This window comes from Dicentrarchus labrax, unplaced genomic scaffold, assembly GCF_905237075.1.
Source record: "Dicentrarchus labrax unplaced genomic scaffold, dlabrax2021, whole genome shotgun sequence".
NCBI lineage: Eukaryota > Metazoa > Chordata > Actinopteri > Moronidae > Dicentrarchus > Dicentrarchus labrax.
Genome location: NW_026136709.1, coordinates 6202402 through 6220427, shown reverse-complemented (window position 1 = coordinate 6220427; position 18026 = coordinate 6202402). Strand labels below are relative to the sequence as shown.

The following is an 18026-nucleotide window of genomic DNA, read 5'->3' as shown; positions in this document are numbered from 1 at the left end:
TTGTCAATCAATGTGTGCTCTGATGCTGACATTTTATCACCACGTTACAGTTACCAGTCCAATTCCCCTCATGTGCTGTGTCACTGTTGTACTCAAGCTGATCAATCGGTCAACTGTAAATGGATTGGGCCCCAAACAAGAAGCCTTTTTCACTGCAGATAGTTTGACTTACAGTAAGAAAAGAAAAGGTGTTAGTGGTAGCATTAACAATGGCCGTTCTATTCAGATGTCTGAGTGAGATATGACTGTAAGATGTTTTAATCAGAGCCCTGAAAATGAAGCAGATCAATGGAATTCAGCCTTCATTAATTACATTATTTACAAATGTGATTTTTCCACTGTGACATGTTAAAATCGACAGTATTCATTACAACTGCCCGTCTTTAGCAGACACAGCTGGATGAAGGATAAGCCAGAATTGAAAGTTTATGAGCATGATGATAAAAACATCTGGCTGTAAAAACAGTGTGTAAAAACGTTTCCCAGCATGCATCTCTCTTTGTACCATAGGCCTATAGAGCCATAGCCTATATATTATCACCAAGGACATGACTCAAATAACAGTGATAACTGAGTATGAACACATTTCAGGTTGCATCGTGTGAATGGAGACGAGATGTCATGCGCACATGCGCATTCAGAGCGCAGCGTTTACAACCTGCCTCGCGAAGTGAGCCCGTGAGCCAGCTGTTGTGCTGACAGCTGTCCATGGTGCTGACGCGAGCTTAGGAAATCTCATTTATCTGTAAGGAAGGTGAAACATGATGGTCATAACATTCTGTGTTAAGATATCCACGAGTCTCCTGTGGGAGGGAAGAAGTGTTAATAATATTTTACATACGTATTCACTATGTTTATGTCTTTTTGATGTATTGATGCAAACGGTGATATACAGGCATGCAGAAAAAGCGTTACATCCCACTGCATCATACTCTTTTAGGAGTCTCTAATGTTCTCTGTTCAATTTATAGGTTGTACAGGACCTCGTGGCGCAACGGTAGCGCGTCTGACTCCAGATCAGAAGGTTGCGTGTTCAAATCACGTCGGGGTCATTCCTTTTCACTTGAAACCTCATGAAACATTTGATTACTTCATCCATACAAAATATAAATGGACGTCTTGTCAAAACGCACAACATTTGATTAAGGTAAATATTCAGTGTTACGTCTAACATCAGTCTGCAACGTGTTGTGCTGTATCTGCAGGCGGAGGAAGTTGACAGTATAAACTAAATACTGTGTATATGTTAGATGACTACACTTTATCACTTTCATTCAATATCAGTATTTTTTTTTTTTTTTTCCTTTTTTTTTTTAAAAAACAATTTTTTTTTTTGTGGGGGGGGGGGGGTTTTCTTCCCAAAAGGTTTCCCCCCCCCCAAAAAAAGGGTTTTTAAAGGTGGGGTAGGTATTTTTACGAAAATTGTATCCTGAGTAGTCTTGAGACAGATAATTAACTATTGACCCTGACGGCTTGAAATTTGAACAAAAAATAAAGTAGACCTATTATGTCCACACCTTCCTAGATTCTGAGAAGATTTGAACAGGCAGCCTTCTGATCTAAAGTCAGATGCACTACCATTGCGCCACAAGGTAACTTTTTCTAAAACACAACAAATTTAAACAGGTGGTAATTTTCGTTGTTCCACATTCGACGTTCACTATCCTGCAAATAAGTAAAAAATCCTCCCTTCTAGTGTTCCTAAAGGATTTGCAAGAATCCACGGGGCCTGAAATAAAACAGGGGTGTATACTGTTGTTCACATGACATGTATTTAAGTTACAGTAGGTAACTTTTATAAAAAACATATATATATAAGACCACTTTTTAAATTGCTGTAATAGAGGCATTTCATCCATACAACAGATGACAATGAGACAATCTGGTAATGGTCTTTGAACAGACCCCTAAACTACAAATTCTCCTTTATGAATGAGCAAAGTGCAGACTGTATCAATAACAACCTTCTTCTATTTTAGGATTACATTATCAAATGTTTGCATTGACCTTGACGTGATTTGAACACGCAACCTTCTGATCTGGAGTCAGACGCGCTGCCGTTGCGCCACAAGGCCACTTTTGTGATCAAAAAAAGTCTGTTTAAAGCTGCAGTAGGTAATGTTTTATAAAATAGTTTTTGAAGTATTTGCTGAAAGTTTATCCAGACAGATAATCTGTTTTTTCATTAGTTTTTTTAATGCATCCAACATAAAGTGTAATGAATGTTCGCTCCACACATTTCCTCCAAGATACACGCTCTTCACATTTAGTACATTAATCCATCTGATGGACTAATGGAGCTCCACAGGGTTGAAACAACGCCATACAAGTGCAATAGACAGTTTAATTAAATGTATACAGGCATTTCATCCTCACAACAGATGGCAATGAGACAATTTGGTAAAATAGAAAACAGTTGGGAGAAAGCCATAGGATACATTTTCTGCTTTACAAAGGAATGTCTACCCACGCTCAACCAGTGTCACATAATTGTTTTACTGAGACTGCCTGAAGGTGGATGGAAGAGGCCGGACTACATGAATGTAGGCTGATTTGCGTAATTAGCCCAAAAACCAAGACCACCAGACGTGCCACCGTTGCACCACAAGGTCATACCTTCACTTTTTCACTGTTGGTTTCCTGGGAAACTGACAGGTGTGAGAAGTGCACAGCACACAGTACTCCGTGTTTACATGAACAACGATGAGGTCACAAATATAACAACTCAGGCAGGGCTGGATTCACCCACCTCATTATTGGGATGTGACTAAAATCATACTGTTCCATTTGTTGTCATTTCACATCAGCATGCATCAGATGTGTGTGTTCACTGATGTCTGTCTAATGAGTTTATGTGAACATCCCCTCATTCCTTCTGGCTCACTGTACATAATTGTAAATAATCAGATTATTCTGATAAGATTTATCCCCCAAATCTGTTAACAGGATCATCAGCCAAGCTTTGGCAGGCATCAGATAGAGGTTTGGGGACTTATGGGTATTAAAACCTGACAAGGTATGAAATTGATATCCTGTCAGATAAAGATAAAATGAGCTGTAGTACAAATAAAACCAATATTGCCAGAGAGGGAACCAGCCAACGGTTCCAGCTTCATACAATCAATCTTTACTATTAACCAATAAACTGGCTGTTGAATTGTGGCATTTTTAAGTTATTGTTTCTGGGAAGCAAAAGTTCATCTTCACTTTACTTTGAAATATGTTCAAAATATGTTGATTTATCCAAAGAGTTGAGTGTAATTGTGAGCGCCCACTCAAAATATCCAATATTTTATCAATGGGCTGTGCACATACAAAGAGTATGTAAAACAGCAACTGGCAGCATTTGCAAATCCATGAAATCAGAGTGCTAAGGCTGCGCTAACACCATTCTCAGTGTTCACAGCATACAGTGGGCCCAATCCCCACAAACACACCAATTAAAGGCTCTAGGTTTAATCCTCTCAAAGAAGATTCCTGGAGAGAAGACAAGGTGTAATACTTTTGAGGGCCTGCAGATGGGGCCTGTCAGCTATCTTAAATGAAATGAAATATGGTACAGCAGTGAAGTTCACTCTACAGGTTGTCTGTCACACTGTCAATGACGAAGACATTATATGAATCATAACTACACATAATCATATAATAATGCAAAAAAATAACTAGATAGTTATTGGTGTCCCACCAGTTACAACATGACACAATTAAAGCCATGAACAGATCCCAATGTTTGTTTTGAGGCTTAGCAGCTTAAAGTCTTACTCCTTTTTTCATGTTCTGGTGCATTAGTCAGAGTTTGGGTTAGATGGTAAACCTATATTGCCTTGAGCTATTAATGATTTATTATAAAGTCATGGTGCTGTAGTAACAGCTATTAATGGGTGTCATTATAGGGAAGCCTTAATTTGTTCCACTATTTGGGGAAATGCACGTGCCTTAGCCTGCAGCAGACATTTGACTCAAGTAATGTTAAACATAGTTCAGTGTGATTTCTGTCATGAGTCTGCAATGTTTTAAACTGTATCTGCAACAGGGGGAATTTTAGAGGAAGCAATTACTCTAAAAAAATTTTGTATCTTTATACTATTTGGTTTCATCTCTTCACATTTTGCAGCAGAGGAAACATTATCAAAGCTGACCTCACATGTACCTTAGCTTAATTAATGCGATGACCCTGACATTATTTGAACACGCAATTAAATCCAAATTATGTTCACATTGTTTTAAATTGCTGTAATACAGGCATTTCATCCACACAACAGATGGCAATGAGACAATTTGGTAAAATAGCTAGAAAACATTTGGAACAGACCCCTAAGCTACAAATTGTCCTTTACGAATTATGAATGAGAAAAAAGCTGATTGTATCAAGTTCATCCTACTTTAATATTATGATAACATAATCTAATGTTGCTTTGACCCTAACGTGCTTTGAACACGCAACTCGAACGAGCCAGAGGAACCAGATTTTTACACAGATTATCTGTCTCATGTACTACTGTCATATATAGATATATAGATATAGTGAACGTTATACAACAATTTTCATGAATATTACCTACAGCAACTTTTTAAAAAAAAGGTATTGAACTACGCTGACCTTGTGGCGCAACGGTAGCGCGTCTGACTCCAGATCAGAAGGCTGCGTGTTCAAATCACGTCAGGGTCAAACGCTTACAAAGTATAATGCATATTTTGTGTGTGGTCACATTTGACACACTGTTACACCCCTGTTTCAATTTAGGCCCCATGGATTCTTGCAAATGCCATTAGGAGCACTAGAACAAGCCAGAGGAACCTGACTTTTACACAGATTAACTGTCTCATGTACTGCTGTCAGGCTATAGTGAAATTTTCAGCAAACGTAATACAACAATTTTCATGAAAATTACCTAATGCAGCTTTAAATATGTTTTGTTTTCTGAAAAGAGTGACCTTGTGGTGCAATGGTGGAGAGTCTGACTCCAGGTCAGAAGGCTAAGTGTTCAAATCACATCATGGTCAAAAACTTAAGTCATAAGGCACTGTTAGGCCTGGACTGTAAAAAATCTCCTGGCCCAGACCAGATTCAGCCATATTTCTTTAAAACTGCTGCAAACTTGATTGCTGGTCCTATCTGCTCCATTTTCAATCTTAGTCTATACAGTGGTACTATCCCCAAGTCATGGAAATCTGCATTTGTTCTCCCACTATTAAAAAGTGGAGACCCATTGGCCTTAGACAATTACCGGCCAATCTCCAGACTATCTGTCTTGGCTAAACTGTTTGAATCTCTTATAAATGAGCAACTAAAACATTTTTTAGCTGACAACTGTATTTTAAGTTTTACTCAGTCTGGTTTCCGACAAGGACACAGTACTATTACGGCTGTAACCTCTGTTGTCAATGCTTTAGATAACAAAGTCTTGCGCTGCTCTATTCATTGACTTATCTAAAGCATTTGACACCGTTGACCATCATCTTCTTCTGCAAAGACTGTAAAGCATAGGTTTTAGTAGCACTGTGCTAAATTGGTTTTCTAATTACCTGAGTGATAGAACTCAGTGTGTGGCATTAGATAACTGTACCTCATTCTTGCTAGAAGTAAAAATGGGTGTCCCCCAAGGATCAGTCTTGGGTCCTATTTTATTTTCTATTTATATAAATAATTTAGGTATGAATCTGAATCAAACAAAGGCTCATTTTTATGCAGATGATACTATTTTGTACACCCCTGCTAAGTCATTGAAAGAAGCATTTCATCATTTACAGTCTGCCTTTAGTCAGATACAAAAATCTCTGGTAGGATTAAAATTGGTATTAAATGCTAAAAAAACAAAATCAATGGTTTTTACACGTTCACGTTCTCCTATAGATTTCACTATTTCGACACAAACTGGTACTCCAATAGAGACAGTAACTTCTTACAAATACCTAGGTATTTGGTTGGATGAGAAATTGTCTTTTGGGGTCCATATTGAGAGCCTTTTAAAAAAACTCAGACCTAAGTTAGGTTTTTACTTTAGATTAAAGAAGTGCTTTCCGTATACAGCAAGGAAAAGGTTGGTGCAGAGCACATTCTTATCAGTGTTGGATTATGGTGACCTAATTTATATGCACTCTTCTTCATCTTTATTAAAAAAACTAGATGTATTATACCACTCAGCCTTGCGTTTCATTACAGGTGCAGCAGCCAGGACTCACCACTGCATTCTGTATGAAACTGTACAATGGTCCTCCCTCTCCCTCAGAAGGAAATTCTATTTATTGATTTTCATTGCTAAAGCTCTAATGGGTAAATTACCCCTCTACATTTCAAATTTTGCTTTCTTACCATAATAGTGTTTACAGGACAAGGTCGTCAGAAAAAATTACTATTAGTTATTCCATCAACAAGAACAGAACTTGGTAAAACAGCTTTCTCATCATATGCACCAAATGTCTGGAATGAATTTCAAAACACCCTAAATCTAGAATCACTTCCACCTCTCTATACTTTTAAAAACCTTTTAAAGTCAACTTTGACAGAATAGTGTAATTGTTTTTAATTAGGTGCCCTTTAAGTTGTATGTCTGTGTTAGGTTGCGTTAAGTGTAATGTCTTGTTTGTGTTCTAGTACGTATAGTGTATGTACAGAGATTTGTGGTGTAGTATGTAACCTTTGTCCTGTCTTTTCTGTATTTTTTTTTTTTTTTAAACTTTTTGCTGCCAGTCTTGGCCAGGACTCCCTGGGAGAAGAGTTACTGTAACTCAATGGGACTTTTCCTGGTTAAATAAAGGTTAAATAAAAATAAAATAAAAATATAAAACATATCGTATGTGTGGTCACATTTATCATGCTGTTACATCCCTTTTTCAGTTCAGGCCCCGTGGATTCTTGCAAATGCCATTAGGAGCACTAGAACGAGCCAGAGGAACCAGATTTTTACACAGACTATCTGTCTCATGTAGTACTGTCAGAATATATTCAAAGTTGTAGCAAATATGATACAACAATTTTCGTTAAAATGACCTACTGCAGGTTTAAATTTGTTTTGTGTGAGGAAAAAAGTGACCTTGTGGCGCAATGGTAGCGCGTCTGACTCCAGATCAGAAGGCTGCGTGTTCAAATCACGTCAGGGTCAAACACTTACAAAATATAAAGCATATATTGTGTGTGGTCACATTTGACACACTGTTACACCCCTGTTTCAATTTAGGCCCCATGGATTCTTGCAAATGCCCTTAGGAGCACTAGAACGAGCCAGAGGAACCTGATTTTTACACAGATTAACTGTCTCATGTACTGCTGTCAGGCTATAGTGAAATTTTCAGCAAACGTAATACAACAATTTTCATGAAAATTACCTACTGCAGCTTTAAATATGTTTTGTTTTCTGAAAAGAGTGACCTTGTGGCACAATGGTAGCACGTCTGACGCCAGATCAGAAGATTGAGTGTTCAAATCACGTCAAGGTCAAAGCTTAAGTAATCTCTGGTGAATGTGAGGTCAGCTCATGCTAGCTACTGACACAGTTTAAGAAAAACTACATAAGAAAAGCTTTATTTATATAGTTTTTTTTTCACACATATCCAAAGTGCTTTACAAATATACATATGGGTATAACCATACCCAATCAAACAAACATAGGGAGCATGTAAAAACAAACATAAGGAAGATAAAACAACAGGGAAGATAAAAGAGAGACGACAAGCAAGGAGATCTACTGTATAAAAATGTGGGTTTTGAGGAGCCACTTAAAACTGTCCACAGATTCAGTGAATCTGAGTGATTGGGGAAGACTATTCAACAATGGAATGGATAAAAGGCCTAGATTTGAGGAGCGAAGTGGCCAAGGAGTGGAATGAGGAACAAGGAGATCTGAAATGTAACTCAGGGCAAGGTCATGAAGTGCCTTATATGTAATCAGTAAGATCTTATAGTTGATTCTGAATTTTACAGGAAGCCAATGAAGGGATGTGAGAACAGGAGTAAAGTGGGACCGACGGCTGGTTCTGGTTAAAAGTCTGGCGGCTGCATTTTGTACTAACTGTAAACGATTTAACAAAGCTTGACTGAAGCACATGTAGAGGGAGTTACAGTAATGTAGAAGGGAGAAAATTAAGCTGTGAATGAATTGTTCCAGATCACTGGAGGACAAGAAACTTCAGATTTTTGCTATATTTTGTAGCTGCAGGAAACAGGACTGGACAAGTTTTGTAACACGAAGGTCAAATGTCATATGCTGGTCGAAGATGATACCCAGATTCTTAGCAGTGGGTTTGATATTTGTGCATAATGGTCCAATAAACTGATCAACTGCAGTGACAACGTTTTCAGGGCCAAAGACAATTATTTCAGTTTTGTCAGGATTTAAGTGGAGAAAATTAAGAGACATCCAGTCTTTGGTAGCAGCTAAGCACTCATGGAGAGAGGACAGTCGATTCAAGTTATTGGGTTTCCCAGAAAAGTAGATCTGTGTATCATCGGCATAACAGTGGTATGACATGTCATTGAAGCGGCTGAACAAATGACCCAGAGGAAGCATGTACAGGGAGAACAAAACTGAACCAAGAACCGACACCTGAGGGACACCACACAGCAGGGGAGCGGAGGAGGAAACATGATTATTTATGCAGACATTAAAGACTCTATTAGTCAAATAGGAATTAAACCAGTTTAAGGCTGTACCAGAAATGCCAACCCACATCTGTAATCTATCAAGTAAAATGTATATATCACATATTATCGGTCTCATGTAGCACAATCGGAATATATTCAAAGTTGTAGCAAATGTAATACAACAATTTTCATGAAAATGACCTGCAGCTTTGAATTTGTTTTGTTTTTTTGCGAAAAGGTGACCTTGTGGTCCAACGGTAGCGCGTCTGACTCCAGGTCAGAAGGCTGTGTGTTCAAATCATGTCAGGGTCAAAAAATTAAATAATACAAAATCTATCTTATCACATTTAACATACTGTTACACCCCTGTTTTATTTCAGGCCCCGTGGATTCTTGCAAATGCCATTAGGAGCACTAGAACAAGCCAGAGGAACCTGATTTTTACACAGATTATCTGTCTCATGTACTGTAAGGATACAGTGAACGTGATACAACAATTTTCGTCAAAATGACCTACTGCAGCTTTAAATTTGTTTTGTTTTGAGAATAAGGTGTTCTTGTGGTGCAAAGGTAGCCCGTCTGACTCCAGATCAGAAGGCTGTGTGTTCAAATCACGACAGGGTCAAGTACTCCAGAAATATAAAGCATATTTTGTGTGTGGTCACATTTAACATACTGTTACACCCCTGTTTCAGTTCAGGCCCCGTGGATTCTTGCAAATGCCATTGGGAGCACTAGAACGAGCCAGAGGAACCTCATTTTTACACAGATTAACTGTCTTATGTAATACAGTCAGGCTATAGTGAAATTTTCAGCAAACTTAATACAACAATTTTCATGAAAATGACCTACTGCAGCTTTAAATATGTTTTGTTTCTTGAAAACAGCAACCTTGTGGCGTAACAGTGGCATGTCTGACTCCAGATCAGATGGCTGTGTGTTCAAATCACATCAAGGTCAAAAAATTAAATAATACTAAACATATCTTATGTGTGCTCACATTTAACATACTGTTACACCCCTGTTTTATTTCAGGTCCTGTGAATTCTTGCAAATGCCATTAGGAGCACTAGAAGGAGCACTAGAAGGAGCACTAGAAGGAGCACTAGAAGGAGCACTAGAACGAGCCAGAGGAACCAGATTTTTACACAGATTATCTGTCTCATGTACTACTGTCAGGATATAGTGAACGTGATACAACAGTTTTCATAAAAATTATCTACTGCAGCTTTAAACATACTTTTTTTCCAGGGAAGAGAGACCTTGTGGCGCAATGGTGGAGAGTCTGACTCCAGGTCGGAAGGCTAAGTGTTCAAATCACATCATGGTCAAAAACTTAAGTCATAAGGCACTGTTAGGCCTGGACTGTAAAAAGTCTCCCGGCCCAGACCAGATTCAGCCATATTTCTTTAAAACTGCTGCAAACTTGATTGCTGGTCCTATCTGCTCCATTTTCAATCTTAGTCTATACAGTGGTACTATCCCCAAGTCATGGAAATCTGCATTTGTTCTCCCACTATTAAAAAGTGGAGACCCATTGGCCTTAGACAATTACCGGCCAATCTCCAGACTATCTGTCTTGGCTAAACTGTTTGAATCTCTTACAAATGAGCAACTAAAACATTTTTTAGCTGACAACTGTATTTTAAGTTTTACTCAGTCTGGTTTCCGACAAGGACACAGTACTATTACGGCTGTAACCTCTGTTGTCAATGATATTGTTAATGCTTTAGATAACAAAGTCTTGTGCTGCTCTATTCATTGACTTATCTAAAGCATTTGACACCGTTGACCATCATCTTCTTCTGCAAAGACTGTAAAGCATAGGTTTTAGTAGCACTGTGCTAAATTGGTTTTCTAATTACCTGAGTGATAGAACTCAGTGTGTGGCATTAGATAACTGTACCTCATTCTTGCTAGAAGTAAAAATGGGTGTCCCCCAAGGATCAGTCTTGGGTCCTATTTTATTTTCTATTTATATAAATAATTTAGGTATGAATCTGAATCAAACAAAGGCTCATTTTTATGCAGATGATACTATTTTGTACACCCCTGCTAAGTCATTGAAAGAAGCATTTCATCATTTACAGTCTGCCTTTAGTCAGATACAAAAATCTCTGGTAGGATTAAAATTGGTATTAAATGCTAAAAAAACAAAATCAATGGTTTTTACACGTTCACGTTCTCCTATAGATTTCACTATTTCGACACAAACTGGTACTCCAATAGAGACAGTAACTTCTTACAAATACCTAGGTATTTGGTTGGATGAGAAATTGTCTTTTGGGGTCCATATTGAGAGCCTTTTAAAAAAACTCAGACCCAAGTTAGGTTTTTACTTTAGATTAAAGAAGTGCTTTCCGTATACAGCAAGGAAAAGGTTGGTGCAGAGCACATTCTTATCAGTGTTGGATTATGGTGACCTAATTTAAATGCACTCTTCTTCATCTTTATTAAAAAAACTAGATGTATTATACCACTCAGCCTTGCGTTTCATTACAGGTGCAGCAGCCAGGACTCACCACTGCATTCTGTATGAAACTGTACAATGGTCCTCCCTCTCCCTCAGAAGGAAATTCTATTTATTGATTTTCATTGCTAAAGCTCTAATGGGTAAATTACCCCTCTACATTTCAAATTTGCTTTCTTACCATAATAGTGTTTACAGGACAAGGTCGTCAGAAAAAATACTATTAGTTATTCCATCAACAAGAACAGAACTTGGTAAAACAGCTTTCTCATCATATGCACCAAATGTCTGGAATGAATTTCAAAACACCCTAAATCTAGAATCACTTCCACCTCTCTATACTTTTAAAAACCTTTTAAAGTCAACTTTGAAAGAATAGTGTAATTGTTTTTAATTAGGTGCCCTTTAAGTTGTATGTCTGTGTTAGGTTGCGTTAAGTGTAATTTCTTGTTTGTGTTCTTGTATGTATAGTGTATGTACAGAGATTTGTGGTGTAGTATGTAACCTTTGTCTTGTCTTTTCTGTCTTTTTTTTTTTTTAAACTTTTTGCCGCCAGTCTTGGCCAGGACTCCCTGGGAGAAGAGTTACTGTAACTCAATGGGACTTTTCCTGGTTAAATAAAGGTTAAATAAAAATAAAATAAAAATATAAAACATATCGTATGTGTGGTCACATTTATCATGCTGTTACATCCCTTTTTCAGTTCAGGCCCCGTGGATTCTTGCAAATGCCATTAGGAGCACTAGAACGAGCCAGAGGAACCAGATTTTTACACAGACTATCTGTCTCATGTAGTACTGTCAGAATATATTCAAAGTTGTAGCAAATATGATACAACAATTTTCGTTAAAATGACCTACTGCAGCTTTAAATTTGTTTTGTGTGGAGAAAAAAGTGACCTTGTGGCGCAACGGTAGCGCGTCTGACTCCAGATCAGAAGGCTGCGTGTTCAAATCACGTCAGGGTCAAACACTTACAAAATATAAAACATACTATGTGTGTGGTCACATTTGACATACTCTTACACCCCTGTTTCAATTTAGGCCCCATGGATTCTAGCAAATGCCATTAGGAGCACTAGAACGAGCCAGAGGAACCTGATTTTTACAGATTATCTGTCTCATGTACTGTAAGGATATAGTGAATGTAATACAACAATTTTCATAAAAATTACCTACTGCAGCTTTTTTTTTTTTTTAAAGAAGATTGACCTTGTGGTGAAACGTCAGCGCATCTGACTCCAGATCAGAAGGTTGTGTGTTCAAATTCACATCAGGGTCAAAGCAAACATTAGATAATGTCATCCTTATATTAAAGTGGGATGAACTTGATAAAGTCTGTTTTTCTCTCATTCATAATTCGTAAAGGACAATTTGTAGCTTAGGCATCTGTTCTAACTCTTTTACCAAATTGTCTCATTGTCATCTGTTGTATGGATGAAATATAACATAATTTTGATTTAATAAAACTGTCTTTTTTATAAGTTACCTACTGCACCTTTAATGTATGTGACTAACTACCTGCCCTTAATAAAGGATGATTAGAGTGAAGTGTAAGACTGATTTTCAGGCTATAATGATGACTTGATACTATTATTAGGACTATTATTAGAGGGCTTCGAAGCCCCAGCTAAAATGTGCCTTTGACATGCAAGTTTTTGCATCACATGCAAGATGTATTGGGGAAACAACAAAGGTGGCATGTGACAATAAATCATGATTCCTCACTTTGTCAATGTTAGACTCTATGATACAAATTGAATGAGAATCTTTTCTTGTAAAAGATATCTTCCCCTCAGCTGTAAGCCAAGTCCACACTGTCACAAATAATACGTTTTACCAATAAAAGGTTGAAGAGGTATAAGGAAATGTGGTATTTGAAGGCTTGTGGTGGAGGTAGAGGAAGGATGTAGTAAATGACACGTGTATGAATGATTCTATAGGAAGGCATTGGTGTGTGAGTGCTGAATTCTGCAGCAGTGAGGTAAGTCTGTGATGACAGAGAGAAGTGTCAGGAATGACCTCCTCCTCTCCTGGGACCATGTTGGAGCACGTCTGACATGAAAGTAACACCTCGCTGTCAGCTACAACACACGCACACACACACACGCACTGAGATGCAGATACGCACTTTGTTTACCATGTCCCTTTTGTACCGCTACACTGCTCTCCAAACAGGACAAGCCTGTAAACGTGTGGATGAATAATTTTCCCAGCTTCAGTAAAAAGGAACATTTTGTTGCGCTGTGTATACACAGGAGTAAACATTCTCTCAGGTTTAGACCTCTTTATGTGTAAATATTTGGGTGGAAGACGTCTAGCTGGATAAAGCATGCCGAACATCAATGTTCTCCAGGTCTGAAGAAACAGCCACACTCATCTTATGTCCTCCACCCAGCAGCATTGTGTCATATTTCTCATTGTGTTATTTGTTAGATAAGCATTTTTTAAAATCTAATTGTAATTTCCTTAACAGAACAGTGGCCTGGGCTACACTTTTAACCTGAGCTGTAATCTCGTTCTCCCCTACTTTAGTGCACCATACATTTCCACCACTATCTCGCTCCTCCTCCCAGCATTCCTTGCGTGCAGCGGACAAACTGCGGTCCAGGCTCAGGACTCATCCTACCATGGCAGGTATATAAGTAAATAAGTGACCTGGTTTATTGCAGGAAATAAAACAGAACAATTGAGAGGCATGTCAAATAAATAAAAACACTGTGAGGATGTATGTAAACATGTTTCGGTTGGTTCTCAGTTAATAAACACACAGAGCTCATAATTATAGGTAGAGCTGAGTTTGGTTATGTCTGCAAAGCCAAGGTAAATTCATCTGACAGTCTTAGTTCAATCTTTTGGGAAGTGTTTTACCTTTAGTTTCCTCTGGGGGGAGCATTAGTTGTGTTAGAGATGTTGTGAATGAAGACAACATTAACTATGATGAGAAACACCCAGTTTTCCACTAAGGTCTCTATAAGGTAATGTATCAGTGAACTTCTGTAAGCTGACCCTGACGTGATTTGAACACGCAACCTTCTGATCTGGAGTCAGACGCGCTACCATTGCGCCACAAGGTCACTTGTTGGCTGATTAACTTGCACGTCAGAGGGACTGCAGACTTCCCTGATGTCTAAAGAGAAGGAATAGTAAGACACATATTTGGGCAGTGCTTTAACCTTATATCATGCAGGGACATAGTAGTTTGGAAAAGATGTTGTCCATCTTGCACTCGTGTTCATGTTCACTCATTTGGACGACATTAGATGATAAAGAATAAGGGCTTCAGGGAGTGGAGCTCCACAGAAAGGTTGCAGCTTTTATCAGTAAATTGGGTCATACTGTAGATTCATCCTCAGGCTGATTTCTCATTTTGCACTGGAGTTCAATAATTTATTCTCATATGTAACATTAATATATGCTTTGCTGTCAGTGACGTAAGCGCAGCTCAATCAAGCACGGATCCGACTTTTGGTGTGTTCTCAGCAGCTCCATCCTAGAACATCCTGCCTCATCTCCTTCAGTCTGACTCATGCAGTCGGGTTGAAATTGAACGTCTGTTTATGTGTACCATGTTCTGAATCACCAGGCAGTCACACATAAATCAAATCCAAGTGTGTTAACATGCGTAACACTTGTTGCAATAGACCTGCAGCACTTAACCTGAGCCTGGATCAGGGTTTGCCAGACTTACCTAACCATGACTCCCAAGCTCACAGATCTCCATCTGATAAGATGTTGTCTCCAGAGGAATTTCACATAAAGTGTTTGTATATAAGGTAGATGGAGATCTGTGTTTGACATGCTTTGTACCAGGATGTGCTATTACTGTGTGTACCACTAGGGAGTAAAACAAGTGTGAATTTACAGTATTCTTCAGAAACTGCCCCAGGTTAGGCTGGATTACCATCTGGACAATGTGGGCAACTGCCTCAGGACCCAGACCCTCAGGGTGATTAAACAAAGTAGCACTAACTGTCATACAAGTAGAGTAATCCTCTAGTGTAAGCAAAATGGGGTGGGGTAACCTGTGTGGTGGGGCGGGACTCGATGGGTCGCATGGCTCACTTTAGCCCAGGGACCCTCTTGCAGGTTGATCTGGCCCTATCCCCCTATTCACAATCCCTGGAAATCCCAGTCTCTGGAATCTAGATTATAAAATAATAATGTGCTTTAAGATTTATTGCTCCAGTCCTAATGTCTTTCAGACACCATGTCAATAGACAACCAACAACAATCTGTATTTGATAAGTTTTCCATTACACCACACACAGTGTAGACCGCGACTCTACACCGAAAAACACATTACTTAGTGTTACGCAACTTCTGATGATAAGTGAGTGAATCTCGACGGGTTCGCCGTCAGAGACACACACGATTGTATTGGTTGGCGTGAGGAAACATTCTTAGTGCCTGCTCTGACATGTGGGCGCAGTGTCAGTCCAGTGGTGCGCTCCCGCTGCTGGAGAGGCTTTCTGTTGGGAACTTTCTGTGAGTGAGTCAACACGGCACAGGGAGGACGCCACCCAGCCCCGCCGCTGGATCCAAATGCTGGGCTTCTTTCTTGCCCTCCCGAGGACGCAGGACACAAGAGACAACTTCACTTTCGACCTCTTCTCAAAGACCGGGGATTTATCGTTTAGCCTTCGCGCAGCGGGGATGTTTTTTGTCTTTTTGACGCGGCTCTTTCCTCTTTGGAATTAACGCGGCGGAGGAGAAATGAAAGTGACGGTGTGTTTCGGGAGGACCCGGGTGGTCGTTCCGTGCGGAGATGGGAATGTAAAAGTCTTTTACCTTATCGAACAAGCGGCCCTGAGGTATAAGAAGGCGATCGCAAAGGTAAGCTCCCCCCACCCACTCGCACAGCCCTGCCTCGGTGTGCTTTCTGAAACGTTTCGCTGTGTGTGTGTGTGTGTGTGTGTGTGCGCGGAGCTGCACGCTGCATCCACACTGGCGCCTCAACATGGCGCTTTTTACGGGCTCAGAGAAAGAGGGAGAGTGGGCAGGAAAAGCCAGTGGCTGCCCCTAGAACCAGAGCCAGTGGGGACCCCCATGGGCCCCCCTGTGGGGAGAGTGGAAGGGGAAACTTTTCATTATTATTTCTAAGGAGATCCTACTTTCATCATGGCAGATCAGAATTTTCTACAGTAATATAAAAAAGTGTTAGGCAAATAGGCCAGCTTTCTTCCTTCTTGTGTATCTGTTAGGTTGTCCATTACAAAGTTCAGGAAGCATTGGAATTATTCCCAATCAGGACTAGTTGTACTGTCGGAAGAGTGAGTGAGGAGTTCATCCAGTGAGTGTGTGGAGGAATGAGGATGAAATGGGAACAAAATAACCCACGCAAAACAGACAGACAAAATAAATCTTTATTCAAACATAGTAACCTGGCTACTACATACACATTATACATCCCAGTAGGACTAGTTATTCCTGAGTTACTAATGCCATTGACGGTAGTGTACATTCACTTTTAGACACTGGAGATACATTATCTCTATGTGTGTTTGTTCATTTCTCTGTATCACAACACAGTTCATCCGTTTTAGAGAAATAGTGGTATAACTAAGTAAGAGGAGTGACTATCCTGTCTATTGATGGAGGAACACAGCTTTGCACTCATTGCCCTTTTCAGTTACATGTAGATGAAAAAAAAACAAGTTCATCCAGAATTCATCTATTAAATGATGGAACGCATGACTGTGTGAAACCCCTGTGCCAAATTCGAATGAGGCCTGACTAGGACACTGATTGCTTTTCCCTTTGTGGGTTTCTAGTGGCTGTGCTTTAAAGCCCATTAAATGACTAATGAATGAATTGAAGTTTGGTACTGTTTCCATGGTTAGTGACAGCACTTTCTCTCCTTTGCCAGTGGGTGGTATTACCATTAATGTCACGTTAATGCTGCAGCTTCTCTTCAAGTGGCTTGGAATACCTTAATAAAGTCACGCTGGTTCTGCCAAGTTATTTGTTTTCTGTGTTTTCTCTTTGGAAAGCCTACAAGCTTCTTCTCTGTTTTAGAGAGAAAGACTATCCCTCAGACTGGTTTCAGAAAGACCCAGAGAGAGAGAGTATAGTGACGGCAGGTGTAGCTTTAATCGAACAAAATTATTTTTTTTAACTTCAGTTCACTCTTACAGATGCAGTGCTTCACTTCTCACCTGCATGCTCAGCTCCATTGTGACAGATGAAATAACATGAACTTCCTGGAAAAGATGAATATTAACTGTCAGTAGTAGGCAAACAGTGATGAATTAGGTCAACATTAACACTCATTCTTCAAGAGCACTTCCTCCTTAGATACACACTAGCAATCTCACACACGCCTCTGTTTACCAGTGATGGTTTTCCATGCTTCAGCAGAATGGAGGCGACTGGTCCATTGATCCATGCTTTGATACTGTAAATGTAGAAGTGTGGCTTATCCTCTGGAGAACACTTGGCGCTGGGTCAACACTAACTACTGTATCACAGGCCAGCCAAGACTTTTAGACTACAGGAAGATGTGATCACACATAGGTCACTTGAGTTTTATGATATTCCTGCAGCTGACAGCAACACAGTATTGCTTTAACCCTTAATTTAAAATGTTGCTTTTTAGGAGTCCTTAAGAATGTAAGTAGTACACAATTACATCCCATGGTATGAAGATAATGTATCACACAGTATCTATTTGAATGTTGAAAATAGAATTTATAACTTTTCCCTTAAAAAAAAGTACATAAATCATACATAATGCATCTGAGACAGCAGCTTGTGGATTCAGCTTTAGTATGAAGAACAGAGAAACAAATATCTGCCACAATTCAGAAGCCTCAGTTTGAGAAGGCAAATTCTGCAAGGATTGTTTCAAAAAAGCCGTAGACAGAAGTGTAGGCACTGCCGGTTCATATTTGTGTGGGATATGGGCGGCATGCTAGAATAGGTGCATTGTCAAAAACATCTGATGCAATCGCTGCATGCATCCTAATGTGCTCTC

The 18026-nt window shown here is 39.3% G+C and overlaps 1 protein-coding gene and 6 non-coding genes across 11 annotated transcripts in view; 5 read left to right on the top strand and 2 right to left on the bottom strand.

Moving 5' to 3' along the window:
- Positions 1–980: 980 nt before the first annotated feature.
- trnaw-cca (transfer RNA tryptophan (anticodon CCA)) lies at positions 981–1052 on the top strand. Its single transcript has one exon. It is a non-coding gene; the product is annotated as a tRNA-Trp (tRNA).
- Positions 1053–2003: 951 nt separating this feature from the next.
- trnaw-cca (transfer RNA tryptophan (anticodon CCA)) lies at positions 2004–2075 on the bottom strand. The gene has a single exon. It is a non-coding gene; the product is annotated as a tRNA-Trp (tRNA).
- A 2522-nt stretch (positions 2076–4597) lies between these two features.
- trnaw-cca (transfer RNA tryptophan (anticodon CCA)) lies at positions 4598–4669 on the top strand. The gene has a single exon. It is a non-coding gene; the product is annotated as a tRNA-Trp (tRNA).
- Positions 4670–7031: 2362 nt separating this feature from the next.
- trnaw-cca (transfer RNA tryptophan (anticodon CCA)) lies at positions 7032–7103 on the top strand. Its single transcript has one exon. It is a non-coding gene; the product is annotated as a tRNA-Trp (tRNA).
- A 4844-nt stretch (positions 7104–11947) lies between these two features.
- On the top strand, positions 11948–12019 carry trnaw-cca (transfer RNA tryptophan (anticodon CCA)). The gene has a single exon. It is a non-coding gene; the product is annotated as a tRNA-Trp (tRNA).
- Positions 12020–14055: 2036 nt separating this feature from the next.
- Positions 14056–14127, bottom strand: trnaw-cca (transfer RNA tryptophan (anticodon CCA)). Its single transcript has one exon. It is a non-coding gene; the product is annotated as a tRNA-Trp (tRNA).
- Positions 14128–15430: 1303 nt separating this feature from the next.
- LOC127369479 (partitioning defective 3 homolog) overlaps positions 15431–18026 on the top strand; it is a 333391-nt gene continuing 330795 nt past the window's right edge. For 2 of the 5 annotated variants that reach the window (XM_051410907.1, XM_051410906.1), the window contains exon 1: positions 15432–15886. In XM_051410907.1, coding sequence (XP_051266867.1) covers positions 15767–15886 — 120 coding nt within the window. In that variant the 5' untranslated portion in view covers positions 15432–15766. Of the gene's footprint in view, positions 15887–18026 lie in introns of all 5 variants that reach the window. The other 3 variants (XM_051410911.1, XM_051410910.1, XM_051410908.1) reach the window with 2 other exon arrangements.